General features: G+C 37.7%; 2 protein-coding genes across 2 annotated transcripts in view; both read left to right on the forward strand.

Annotated features, from left to right (window-relative positions):
• Positions 1 to 4,189, forward strand: part of LOC131689248 (monocyte to macrophage differentiation factor) — a 28,927-nt gene extending 24,738 nt beyond the window's left edge. The window contains exons 2-4 of the mRNA XM_058974206.1: positions 1,816 to 2,269; positions 2,440 to 2,799; positions 2,860 to 4,189. Of these exons, the coding sequence (XP_058830189.1) occupies positions 1,826 to 2,269; positions 2,440 to 2,799; positions 2,860 to 3,141 (1,086 nt within the window). The 5' untranslated portion in view covers positions 1,816 to 1,825 and the 3' untranslated portion in view covers positions 3,142 to 4,189. The remainder of the gene's footprint in view (positions 1 to 1,815; positions 2,270 to 2,439; positions 2,800 to 2,859) is intronic.
• A 5,441-nt stretch (positions 4,190 to 9,630) lies between these two features.
• LOC131690541 (uncharacterized) lies at positions 9,631 to 10,953 on the forward strand. Its single transcript, XM_058976406.1, has 3 exons — positions 9,631 to 10,054; positions 10,115 to 10,237; positions 10,311 to 10,953. The coding sequence occupies exons 1-3, from the start codon at positions 9,924 to 9,926 to the stop codon at positions 10,444 to 10,446; spliced, it is 390 nt and encodes a 129-aa protein (XP_058832389.1). The 5' UTR covers positions 9,631 to 9,923; the 3' UTR covers positions 10,447 to 10,953.
• Positions 10,954 to 14,238: the final 3,285 nt, after the last annotated feature.

Below are 14,238 nucleotides of genomic sequence, written 5' to 3' on the forward strand. Positions count from 1 at the left end.
GAGAGATCTTTCAATCAGGTCAGTATATAGTGACGTTAAGATCGTCATTGGAACTCTCGAAAGCAGATCACATTTCTACGAATTGTTTCTTGAATCCCTCCGAGAGATCTTCCAATCAGGTCAGTATATAGTGACGTTAAGATCGTCATTGGAATGATGAATAAATGTACATGAGTAAGCGAGAGGGTATATGTGTTGGTGAGTGAGGTGAGCAGACTCCTGAGCACAGGGCAGCATTCGATGCCCGGTAGCGCAGAACAGCAGATGTCTTAGTTTGAAGGCACATGCGAGATCGGCAGAATAGTATAACACTCGGCTGGTACAATAAATAATAAATTGCATAGTATCAGCATAGCTCAGTTCGGCTAAATAACAGAGAATCACAACAAAGTCCGAGGAATCAAACAAGGGTGCCCCTTCTCGCCAAAATTGCTTCTATACCTTGTCGATTGCTCGACCCAAACGCCTTCAAGAAATTATAACGGAACTATTTTTGGAACAGCAAACATAATAACGCAAATACAACGACTACTAAACCAGAAAAAACAGAAGAAGAAAGACAATTTAGAAATTTCAGTATCAGACCGTATTCAAAAAGCTTGTCGAGCATACCATTCTGTCAAACGTTTAGAATCCGATGGGAAACTTCGCGCAAGGTATACCATACAGTAGTAACCTGATTGTTTTATGTGTCTAAAAGATATCAACATTTACCAAGCATAAAAGAGACCGATTGCGCGATATGGGGTTACAAATGTTCGTAGGTTTTTACCATGACTAGCGCACTGACTCCGACTAACAGCACCAAGCAAACCTAGCAGTGTTGGGCCAAGAATCAATCCTGGAAGATCGCACAATGGTAGGGAAATCCCATATTGTACAACAGTACGGAAATACAACGAATGAAAGGACAACTAAAATTCGAGGCCGAGTACCGGATCCCTGGCCTTTGCAAACGTGGTTGACTATCGCATAACTGAAACAGCTGCCTAGAACATAGATCCCTTCAGAAAAAAGGGTATCAACACAAAATAACAAATCGTGCGCATTAGATCGAACAAGTATCTTTTTTATGTTTGTGTAATGTAAATACCATAAATTAAGTCCCACGACTCAGTTAAACTAACGCACCCAGTCGTGTCAAATAAACGAATTAGAAAAAAAGACTAGTGAAGCTGTACAGAAGGTGTTATCGATCTCGCAGCTTTAACCTTAATATGTGATCGTTTCGCGATGAGCATGGGTAATTGCTGTACATATTTTAAAAATAGAGAACGCGGCACAGCTGAAGGCAACGCACGCACTTGTTGTGGTTGGCCACAGAAAGCGTGCGAACATTTCCGCCGATTTTGAGGCGGTGGTAAATGAAGTGTATGTGTACTGTTTGGTGATTGTAAACAACTCTAATCGGTAGATGTACTAATGATGATGAAATTGATACAACGAACGGAGGTTGGTGTAGCAAGCAGATGATATGTAGTTTATGGGGTTCGCCGTAAATGCCAAGTAGTAGCTGATTAGGCATAGTAATGTTTTTTGTGAATCAAACTTATGCTTTATATTGTCATTGAATTACTTGATAAGTGTATGGTACTAAAACTTATTGAGCAACGTAAAAGTTGAAGAGTGCGCCTACAAACCAATCTCAATTGCAGTAAAAGCGGGCGAATTAAATTGCTAAACGTTTCGTTCCGGAATCGCTACAACTACTTAGCATACGTCTCGTGATAGAGTTCTAACTATCCAGCCACATTATGTAAAACAGTCTAGAATAAATTATAATTCTGAAATGTTTTCTATCCACTACCATTCCAGACTCACCGCGATGCAAGATGGCATCATCGCTCGGCTTGGAACATCACACACTAGTCCTAACAGCAGTGGAAACTTTCACAACGGAGGAAGCAAAGCCAATCAGCTCAACTCGTGCCGTAATTCGACCCCGCCTGCGTCGGGCTCATCATCACCAGCAAGGAAAGCATCGCCAACGTCCCTCTCTCCTTCACATCACTTCCACGCGCTGGGCTCCACAGGTCCTAACTGCAACGGCGAGTTCAAACTATGCGGCTACGATGGCAACGAAGAATTCGGCGTGGGAGGCGGAAGTACGACCTCCAGCGGTGGAACATCGCCGGCGGATATATTTGGAATATTGGGATTCTGGCTGAAACTAAGGCATGATCTGACTTCCGTTCCCTGGGAACAGCTGCGCGCGGTCCGGATGAAGAACGCTCGGGCTGCCCCCGGTTGTGCGTACATTCCTACAGAGGTAAGTGAACTCCTAATCTTCATTATCAATTAGTAGTAGCATTTCAAGTGTTCTCGTTGCTATCGATAACGATGCTATCTGTGATTCTCGCCTTGTATGATTTATTGATCAACCGTATTTGCTAATATGTTATAGAAGTTAAAAACAATATTAATTTGTACATCCACCAGGTTGAACACATCGCCAATGTCATAACGCACGGTGCCTGGGTGCTACCGTCGATGTATGCCGGAGTCGCTTTACTTTGGCGTAGCGGTAACGCCGCCCAGCTACTGGCAGCCATCATCTACGGACTAGCCTTAACGATGTTGTTTCTTGTGTCTACCGTCTTCCATTGCGTGTTCTATTGCAACAGGAACCGACCGCTGAAGGATGTGCTACACCGGTGCGACAGGGCTATGATTTACATCTTCATCGCAGGTTCGTACTACCCGTGGCTCAGTCTCGGGCACACGACCCATCCGGAGATAGTTTCTGTAATTAAATGGTGCGTCTGGGTATTGGCAATTCTAGGAATTATCTATCAGCAGGTTTGTTCATTGGAAGTTTACAATTCGTCTCGATTTATTGTAATCGTTGAAATTTTTCAGATTTTTCACGAAAGGTACAAATGCTTGGAGACATTTTTCTATATAGTCATTGGGCTGGGCCCGTCGATGGTGATAGTTTTCTGGGGTCATGAATTTACCGGAATGGCTGAACTGAAGTTTGGTGGACTGCTATATATAGTTGGAATTATCTTCTTCAAATCTGACGGTATTTTTCCCTTTGCACATGCGATTTGGCATTTATTTGTGGTTATAGCTGCCGCAGTTCACTATTTCGCTATACTCACTTATCTTTATCCGGTTGAGGAGGTTAGTAACACATAGAGCCAACGAGTCCATACTCATATAAGGAGCGAAAAGTTACGAGTGATAGTATTGTTGATAACCAAAAATATTAACAATAAGGCAATTGTAAATGGATAGGAAAATTGTATCATTTATGATAGTTTAAAATATCCTTCCAAAAGATATTGTGTTCTCTGTTTCAAGAGAATTATCAGTTGTGTTCGGTTATCTGAGTGAAACTAAATATCAAGCTTTTTATTGATGTGTTCTTTAAAATTTGTATCATCCATACTAGCGAAACAGTTCACTACCTACGATTAGTAGAATATTAACCTGTTATGAAACAGGTCCGTTGCCAAAAATGACCTCTCTTAATGTTTACTCATCTACACAACTCGAATATTCTTTTTTTTGTTTTAGGAAACGGAAATGAAAAGTCAGACAAGAAACGAAGTTATATTGTGATATAGATTTTTTCTTTAAGGACTTTAGGTTATAAATTAGATTCAAAATCAGAAAAGAAAAGGAGATCGTGTAGGAATTGAACTCAACCAAATACACGACATCAATGATCAATTTAAAGACAAATAAATACTCATATACATTGAAAGTGACTAATATGTCGCTTGTACGAATATATACGTAGAACAATGCTCTGAATATCTGGCAGAGATCATTCCCTAGTTTCCACTTAGTGAGTAAAGAAAACACAGATAGCATACAAAAAATAGTACCACCTATTTCGAAATTGATTGTTTCGACCAAATGCCTACCACACAGTTCTTAGACTGCACCACGTTGCCCTAGTGGCAAAATATATGTAATGTTCTCAAGAGATCAATGTTAGTGTACCGTCATGTCATGTTAGGTATTGCTCGACGAGTTTCCCAGTTGCCAAATAGGGTGAAATCTGGCAGTATGAAATAAACTGTGGTTAATAAGAGGCCCACCTTAAATGAAAAAAGAACACCGAACGTTTTGCTTAGTGTTTTCTCTTAGCTAAAATAAATTGTGGAATTGAACTACATACTCTGTTTTGAACAAAATACCAAATGAGAATGACAGAATAAAGCAAGTTATATTTCAATTAGTTTGGTTTTACCTTTCCTTACAGAACATTCACAATAGTTAGTGTAACTTATAAGGGCTGTATTTCCTGAAATAATTAGTATGTATATTTGAGCGACCCAAAATATAAGTAGCAAATACAGAGCAGGCTTCGTAAAATCCGCTTCAATTATATTAGAATATAAAAACCGGATATTAACTTCAAGCATAAAAATCAGATTTGAACTTTCCTCTGCAAGAGTCGGTAAAAAATACGTTCGGTATAAAAACCGAAAAAAATCTATCCGATTTTAGCTGACTTTTAATCTTGAACATCATGATATACGGATGCTCCTGAGAATGATTTATTTATTTTTAACCTTTTTTATACTTTATTGTATTTATCCTTGCCGAGTTTTACGGGTGAACATTTTTTAAGCGATTCTTATGCTGCAGGATCTCTGTCCGTTTTTTACGCTTGTAGTTTATTTCCGATTTTATTTTTTTCTAATATATTTGAAACGGGTTATTCTGAGCATGTTCTATCCTTGCAACTTTTATTTTTGGTCGCTCATCTGGCCTTCAATTCAACTCCGTAATACCTATGGAAGCGTCGCTGCGTCGGTGGCCTTTCATATCACACTTAGAAATATTCGCAGCATTTGGTAATTTTTACCGAACGTTCAACAGCTGAACGTTTGGTAATCAGTTCGGTAATTGAACTAGTTACAGAGCGTTCGGTAATTAAGATTTTTTCGGATCTGTCAAAAACTACCGAATAGTTCGTTATTTTATTTAATTTGTAATTTGTAATTTATTTAGCATTAACGATACCCTGGTGGTATTACAAATGTTACCGGACGTTTTCGGTACATTCGTTGTTTTGAATTCAACTCAATTATTAAAAAATGGTTCGGATTTAATTATAAAGAAAAACAATGTATAACTTTTATACTTTTATTGTAGCTTGAATGACACTTCAATCGAAAAAATGGAAACCAGCTATTCGGAAGATTTATAACTGCGATTAATGAAGATCTATGCACCGTAATGCATCGGAATGGCAGCGGTAGCGGATGTATAATGGATGGATTTCAACGGTCGAATGCTTACCGGAAATTTCCTTGAAAGATAATCTTTTATTTACGGGCACGACCACAAAAGAATAAACAAAAAACTTTCTGCCAAACACTTCATAAAGTTACAAATGGCCGCGATTTGATAGTTAATTTTCATGAATAACATAATGCGCAGAAATTCAGTAATGAAGAGATAATAGGTTTGTTCCAGTACCAGGAGAAACTGGAAGTACTCCGGAGCAAACAGGGAGAAAATCGTTCCTGTATTATCTTCTTTTCTTTTTCTTCTTCTGGTAGCAAATCGGAGTGAAAAGGAGCAAGAATTTTTTGCTCCGGAGCAACAGGGAGTGACTTCCGTGTACTGGAACAAACCTAATTTTACCTTATGTTCGGTATTTTTTATAGCGGGTACGGGAATGATACGATATATTAGGTCTGTTCCAGTACCAGGAGAAACTGGAAGTACTCCGGAGAAAATCGTTACTGTACTCTCTTCTTCTCTTTTTTCTTTTTCTGGTAGCAAACCGGAGTAAAAATGAGCAAAGATTTTTTGCTCCTGTTTACTCCGGAGTGACTTCCGTGTACTGGAACAAACCTATTGTATTTTCAATAACAGATTATGGCAAACCCGTTTGTATATAACAAACTGTGCGGTAAAATTTGACGTATTTTCTGTCAAATAAATGACGTTTACCGAAAAACCGGTTATCTTTTGATCTTTACCGAAACTTTCGTCAAAAGAATTACCGACCTGGGAAATCTAATTTGAGTGTGATAAGTAGGCATTATATCCGGCCCTATTCTGCGCGGCGTGTGACGTGAGATGACTAATCTCACCTTACTCTACGTGACTTTTATCATCCAGTTCTCAAGAGTCACTTTGGGTGACGTGAGCCGCCCATTTAACTGCAATGGGGAATCTGACCTCACCCGAGTTGACTCTCAGAATCGGGTGAAAAAAGTCACGTAGTGAGGTAAGCTTAGTCGTCACACGATCAACATTTCCTACCCTATCCTAAGTATCGGTGAAGATGGTCGTTGCCGGTAATGACGATTATCATGCTATTGGTGTACTGAACTCAAAAGAGATACAGTTAATTCCCGATCTGACAAGCAAGATGGGCTAAACTATCTATAGGCAACATAGTAATCGTTGGTATGCAATTTACGAATAGCACCGTGCTTCGCAACGCAACGCAAATAAGTTATTTTGAATAAAATTTGATTTAAGAAAATTTCGCGAATATCGTTTTATAGCTCGCTATGCTGCATACGTACCTTCAACAAAGATATTTTAAATGACATTCTCACTTTTCGCAATAGAGTGGAGTAGGGTCAAGTAAGTCAGTTTGTTTGGCGAGCTCCTGAGACGATATTTTTTACACTGAATTTGACAAACAAGCATTCCTTGGAAAGGTTATTCATCTGGCAACTTTTTGGCAATGATGTTTTTATATATGGCTAAATATTTTTCAAGCTAAATCCAGTAAGGCGCAGATACTTTTTCAATGTTTTTAAAATCTTGGAGTGACCTATCGTACCCCAAGATATATTCGAGGTTAAATAAAACAACGTACTCACCTAGAAAATCAGCGGTCCCAGTATGAATACTGCAGATTATTTAAAAATTAATAACACAAATAATGAATGCAATCAGTGGCAAATGAAGTAAAAAATCATGAAACTGCGGAAGGAAATGTTGGAAAAACACGTTTTTTCAGCAGCTGCGTCTGGTTTTGTGCATAACTTCTTCGGTGTCCTCGTCGTCGCCAGAGTGTGGAATTGAAGTTGTACATTTCGGTTAACGTGATTGCTTAACTGTTCGATGATCACGTTTGCGTTTCGGAGAATTTTTTTTGATGCCTTTTCCTTCCCTTTTACGATCATGTTTTATTCGATCATTCACTTCAATAACACCTTAAATTATTGCAAAATAACTGATGCGCTTTTATTGATGGCGTGCACTTTCCTTTCAGACGAGCATGTAATGTTTCAATCGGAACCTTGAATTATTTAGAGGCTGATCGAATACTGGCGCCATCTTGTACAGGTGCAATTGCGTTCTTTGTGTCCTCTTCACATCGTTTTGGCGTTTTTCGCACGGAATTGCACACAATTTTCCTGTCAAAATAATTTAAATTTACATTATAGTAGTGTCCTATAGTACCCCTAAGCGGCTGACCTATAGTGCCCTCTAGTGGATAGGGTGCGCCACCTGGATATATCCTGCTATGAGTAGATTTACACAAAAAAACGCGCTGTCTTGTTTGAGCTGGAGTGTGCTCCAAACAATCATCGGTCGTTATTTATTCAAAAAGGGGGAGACCATCGACGACGCACGCTACCGTTAGATTTTGGCGCACTTTGTCTATTCAAAAATGCTGAAAAAAGGTCTGAGAAAGTTTTATTTTCAACAAGACGGGGCACCTTGCCACACCGCAGCCGTTACAATCAAGTTCTTTCTGAGCAAATTCCCAGGACGCGTTGCCTCAAAAAATGGTGATTTGGAATGGCCTCCTCCTTTTCCGGATTTAACGGTACCAGAATTTTTTCAGTGGGGTTACTTGAAAAGTAAAGTTTATACTAGCAACCTAAACTTGACGAACTCAAAGCTAATATACGAGCTGAAATTGTTGCGATTAGGAAAAAAATGAGTGCAATGAAATCTCGAATCGAATGTTCCAATTGTTGCACTGTCATTTGAGCCAATGCGTTGAACAAAGGTGACAGACGTTGCTCTAACTAATGGCCTCAAATGGGTGGGCGAAAATAGAAACAGGGCGAAAATAGGCTCCACACCCCATATATTGCAAAATAAAAACATAAGCAAATACATCATTTTTGGCGTAAATTAAGTAACTTCCTCTAAGGGTCCAAAGTTGGTTGGTTGCCTTAATTAAATACATATTTTTCATCCATACATTCTTCTAAATTGAAGTATTACCTAGGGGCAGATCACTCTAGGAATGTATAACGCATCAACTTAGAAAAAAATTAATTTCCATTTTTGCATCAACTTCGCACTCCCTCGCAGAAAAGATTATTTAACAATCGTCCTACGCTGATCCACTTTGTTCGATGTTTTGTTGAATGTATGGCTGTTTTTGTAGGGTTTTGACGTCTTACACGCAACGCAAAATTCATTGCACGCAACGCAAAATGCATTACGAATTTCTATTTTGATGAAAAGAAATGCATTTAATTTCGCTGATTTTTAAAAATGTATCATAAGTGATCTGCCCCTAGAGTATTACAGTGAAGACCCGATATTTTTTTTCGTTTTTGAAAAACCAAGTATTTCTTAAGTTATTATAGACATAACCTTATAGCCGATACTTATAATATTGTAGGGATTTCCTCTAGGTGCAAACATTTAAAGAAATTGGATTTTCTATTTCTCGACAAACATATGATTACGGCCTAAAAGCCAACTGTCAAAATCCACTTTAAATGGAAATTCCAGACAAACCGTTACTAGTCCAACACAGTTCACAACAGTTTATGAAAGAGAAAACTTTTCTCTTTCATTTACTACCAACATCTGCGATTGGCGTGTAACGGTTTGTCCGGAATTTACATTCAAAGTGGATTTTGACAGTTGGCTTTTAGGCCGTAATCATATGTTTGTCGAGATTTTTACATATTTTCATGTGAGTTAACAAGAAAATTTAGAAAATTTCCTTGCTTTTTGGCATGTGATAAGTTATGCAAAATTCCCAAGTGGGAAAAATTTTGGACAAGACCAATTTCTTTGTGCATGAGGGCACATGCCTTACATGAAGTATGGTTTTTTTTGTTTTAGTGTTTCGGATTCTCCTCGTCAGTAACTAGCACCATCTGGGTGTCCAGTTAGACTATGTATCTGAACTAGTACCCAAATTAGCACTAGTTAGACACTAAATTCCAAAAAGTCACACGTCTTGCGTGAACACTAAACCACTGGCTTATACCGAGTGATGTCTCGATAGTAAGCACAGAGGTTCTGTTTGCCGACGAGGAATATGAACCGAAACTGTCTTTTGGTATGAGTACCAAACGCCTGGAATTATGCAAAATTCCCAAGTGGGAAAAATTTTGGACAAGACCAATTTCTTTGTGCATGAGGGCACATGCCTTACATGAAGTATGGTTTTTTTTTGTTTTAGTGTTTCGGATTCTCCTCGTCAGTAACTAGCACCATCTGGGTGATAAGTTGGTATGATGATTTTTTTCCTTGACAATCCTTTATAATCGCTTTTCTTTCAAATCTGCCTTAATTTATGAACGAACCATTCAAACTCTCAAACAAAATTTCGGAATCCAAGTAAAAATGTAATCTGACACCAATTTCAATGAAACGACTCCATTCAACGCTTTATGAATATCAAATTTGGTCAAATTCAAAAGGCTGACGAAATCGGGTCTTCACTGTATAACCAGTGTTTGTATAATTTTGGAACGATTCCCTGAACTCAACTGGCGTTGAATTTAACAGTTATTGATTATACCTGCTTTCGTTATCCAACATTCAGTCTACTCTGTTGACCCACTTGCAAACTCACATATTATTATAACTGGACCGTTTCCCAGACAACGATCCTACTATTTATTCTGTTTATTCGCACTGCGCATTATTTATAAATCGACGTTTGAATATACTTGCATAAAAGTTTATGTATTTGGCACTTTGAATCATTAGGTTGGTGAACGTTCAGTATGGCTGGCAGGAAAAAACGCAACAGCAGTAGCACACAACGTAAATCCGTTCAGTTTCATGGTCCTTCCAAATCAAATGCATCCATAGACACTGTGATGCATCCAAGTTATTCTAATTTTCAAGTGCCCTAGTAAGATCTCCATCAACTGTTTTTTTCGTTAAGCATAGTATAGTTCTATTTTGTTTTCAGTCCTGTCATTTGCCGACAACGCTATCATTGGGACAAACTTCGGTACGATAAGCAATTCGAGTATGAATTGAAAATGTTGGAACTGATGCAGAACTCGGCCTATGATTCGATGCGTTTTCATAGGTTAGTGTACGGCCGATATATTAATCAATCGATTAGTTACGACATTGCTAATGGCATATTCGCTGTTTTGTAGACATGTGGCAATTACCACGCTTTGGCCACCGCTGCACACGAGAAAGGAGATAGAATTCGTGTTGAACAATTTCTTTCGCCTACCAGATAAGCAAACTCGTCGCTTGAAGAAAATTATGAACTCGTCGGTATATTGATGTTAAAGGTTCGTCATTTCAAGCTTAAAATAAATTCCAGCTAGTAAAATAGAATAAATGCACAACGTGTCGATAAACGAATTAGAATGACCAAGCTTTTAAAGGTTTCCTTTAGTGTGTGAGGAAGTTGTTTTTAAGTTCCGCAATTGTCCGTGAAGATTTTTTCCACAATATTACTATTTTAGTCATAGAATAAAAGGCTATCATTCCCATTGTCATGGACGACTTTTTGTGAGAGAATTTACAAGAAACATGTGGAATGGAGTAAACATACATTAACGAAACATTTCAACTGATGATCAATTAAAATATAAATAAATTGTGTACCTTGATTCCAACTTTATAAACGTTCCCCATCTGCACTCAATTGATTGCTTAGACGGTAAATCTCAAAACAAAAACAACCATTAACGTACAATATTTTACGTAAGAAGTACGAAGAAGATAAAAATAGCTCAATATTTTATTTAACCATTATTCCTAAGTATTAAATATTAAACGTTATCTGTAAGTAATAATAGCCGTATTGTTTCATTGGACGCACTTTCTAACTCTAAGGTTACAAACAGCCCCCTGGCAACCCTATACCATCATATGGAGTTTGACAGCGACCGACATATATGGGGCGTTATAGCTATAAAACCCCAAACAAAGAATTATGTTCGGCACTATGCTCGATAATCAAGCATTCCACACGACGTTTTGTATCTTGTGCAGGCATTGCATTTATCGCTCATATGAGTAAATGCGCCCGGTTAGTTTGTTACTGCGACAATAAAAACTCACATTTTCACACGAAAAGTTTTTGGCACTCACACAACTTCTCCGGATAAATACAACGTGTTATTTCTCCGGATAAATAAAATAGCCGGAGAATGAGTGAATGAGTTTATCATGGTATCCTTTTTTCGCTCGCTGCTTTCCTGTCGTTATTCCAAAACACGAAAAAACAAGTCTATCATATTTTTTTGCCGCTTTTCTTTGTAATTAAGTGTATTTTTTTAAGTTTTTATTGATTTCCACGAAATTAAAATTTTATCACCTTCTCCGGTGAGAAGGAAAAAGTCAAATAAATTTTATCCGGAAAATCATTCTCACGCTATTTGTGGAGACGGAGAATTTTGCAACTCATCTTATCTCGGAAAAGTTGGACATCGGATAAGCTTCTTCTCGCGTGAGTGAGAGAGAATTACAATGCCTGATCTTGTGGGATGATTTAATATCATATCATTCAGAAAATCGACATTTTGTAACTAAATACAGCTTCTAATCATTCGGTTCAAAATCAATGTTTTGCCTTTCATGGCAGTGATGCTGGCTGTACAGAGACGTCGTCCTTGACAGGAGGCTGGTTATCACGGCTTACATATACTAGGCTAGCTCGTTAGAGTGTAAACATTTGACGAGTGCGCGTCATAGAAATCGTCGGTGAAAACAATTAGATGAAATTCATATATTGTTTGCTGCTAACGAATGATCGGCACCTGATAGATCACAAGGAAGCTATGTCGATGTCCAAAACCTTTGCTGGGAACAGGTAACTACGGCTGGAAATGTTTTCTATAGCTTGCAGCCAAATTCCCAATTTTCGCTAATAATCACATAGATGCACTGATTATGCACTGTGTCTAGTATAATTATGGAGTAATATACGTCAAGAATCCGTTACACATTAGTTTTTCCACCGTAAGAGCTTAAATCAATAGTAATTCTTCAAAAGGGCTAATGAGACTTTTGTAAACAAACTTATTTCGCTCGTTTTTCCGCTACAGAGTTGAGTTTTATGGAAAATACACATGAATCAACATCTTTGCCCTTGGTAGAATCAATTTCAAATGTTTTCTGTGTTGAAATGATAACAAATTAAGAGAAATCAGCAAAACAAAAGTTTGTTTACAAATCTTATTAGCCCTATTCAAATGTTGATATGGAAATATTGTCAATTATCAACTTTCGAGAAATCCGTTTGTTTATCTCAACGATTTCTCTGACGTCACCAAAAACTGTCAATTTGCGGAGTAGCAAACCTCGTTTCTGTGAGCCGTGGCTGGTTACAAACGATTCGATGCTTTTGACCCGTTCTGTGCCATACGAATTAACTTAGTCGCGATTGAAAGCCATTTTCAAGTATTATTTCATATAATTCGTTTCGTTACGCTGAGCTATACACCGCCTTAAAATCCAGAAACAAATGGTAATCCGTATGTTATATTCCAGGAAGTTATCCAGGATTTATCGCGGGTTGTCGTCCGTCGCTGATCGCTTTTCTCGAAACCTATGTTGGTATTCACCGACAAAGAATTCAGCCAATGGGTGTAGTTTGCTTCTCGGGAGCGAACCTTATAGTTAGAATTGAGAATTGTTATGCCTTGATAGTCACGGTCATTTTTGTAGACAGGGTATCAATCCAAATTGAATATCTTTTTTCAGATCTTCGGAATTCGGCCGGGATTATATTGCTTGTGGCACTAAAAACTGGATTCTAACCGCACTGCGCACCATTCACTCTAGCTAGGTGGATCCACAGATTGTCATCTATAATCTTTACTTTGTTTGTGACTTCTCTAGTCGTTTATTCGTTCATTATCAACGTAAAGTACTCCTTGCAGCTGGCAGCCCACTCCTTTACGATCTGTCAAAAAAAAATCCGTTCCGGTCATTGATCATGACTGGTGTCTGTGCGCTTTTCCTCCTCATTTTGTTGATAGTTTCTAAACTTTTAAAACGTCCTCAGCAAAGCCGCCCACTGCATACGTGAGTACTTTTTCGTCGTATTTACGTTTCTTTCTCCAATGCAATGAAATTAAAAATTGTTTTTTCAAAGTAGTAATCATGTACGTCTATCTATGTCTCATTCGAGAAATCAACAACAACAGTTTCGCTCAAACATTGCCGTATTTTATCGAAATAAAATTGTTATTCTGTCGTTTAAAAGCATGCGATACGAACGATTATTTGCAACACTCCCAATAATAGGATCTACACAGTTTAATTTGCATAACGAAATTCCAATTCCTAAGAGGTTTTATACAAAGTTGAAGCTCGAAAAATAAAATAAAAATATTGCATATTCTGAAAGTACATACTTTCGAAATTATCTGTGCGAAATTCCATTCAGATCGGAGCACTGGATTTAAAGCTACAGCCGCAAAGAGGAGTAACTAGAACAAATTCTTGGCCAATAACCAAAATTTTTTTTTTCGATTTTTTATTTAGTTATATTTTTTAGATACCTAAAAGCATACTGCATATTGTGTTAAAATAAAGAGTATGCCAAAAATTGCTAGAGAAAATGGTGATATTTTAAAGGATTTTAATCATTTTTTATTATATATCCAGCAAAATCGCTTTCAAATGATGATGACTGTATTAAATAAGACAATATGATAACAAACGTAATTGAACACAACTATTTGTATAATTTCAGCTTAAAAATAACCGAAAATAGTAGTGTTGCTGTTTATTGGACCAGCTTTAAAAACACCTTTTTTAAACAAGTTATTCCAAATTTGAATGATAAAAAAGTTACATTATACGGCAAGATCCGGCAAAGTTGCTGAAACAACATTACAAAACAAGATTCCGGCTATTCAAAATACATTCAATCTCTTCCGATCTTCTCCGATCCGCAAATTCCAAGCGATTTCAAAATATTGATATTTTTACTAATTTGAAGTATGCCAAAATGCTGTAGGGTCGAATACTATGTTTGAGAAAATGAATCTTTATGAATATGTGCACAGGTATCCCTTTTCTTCTTCCTTTTCCACTGACCAACGGTTCATGCAGCGG

This window comes from Topomyia yanbarensis, chromosome 3, assembly GCF_030247195.1.
Source record: "Topomyia yanbarensis strain Yona2022 chromosome 3, ASM3024719v1, whole genome shotgun sequence".
Taxonomy (NCBI): Eukaryota; Metazoa; Arthropoda; class Insecta; order Diptera; family Culicidae; genus Topomyia; species Topomyia yanbarensis.

Coding starts and splice junctions, on each gene's coding strand:
- LOC131690541 (XM_058976406.1), top strand. CDS start 9,924: ATGGCTGGCAGGAAAAAACGCAACAGCAGTAGCACACAACGTAAATCC. Junction 10,055..10,114: donor TCTAATTTTCAAGTGCCCTA/GTAAGATCTCCA, acceptor TTTTGTTTTCAG/TCCTGTCATTTGCCGACAAC. Junction 10,238..10,310: donor GATTCGATGCGTTTTCATAG/GTTAGTGTACGG, acceptor GCTGTTTTGTAG/ACATGTGGCAATTACCACGC.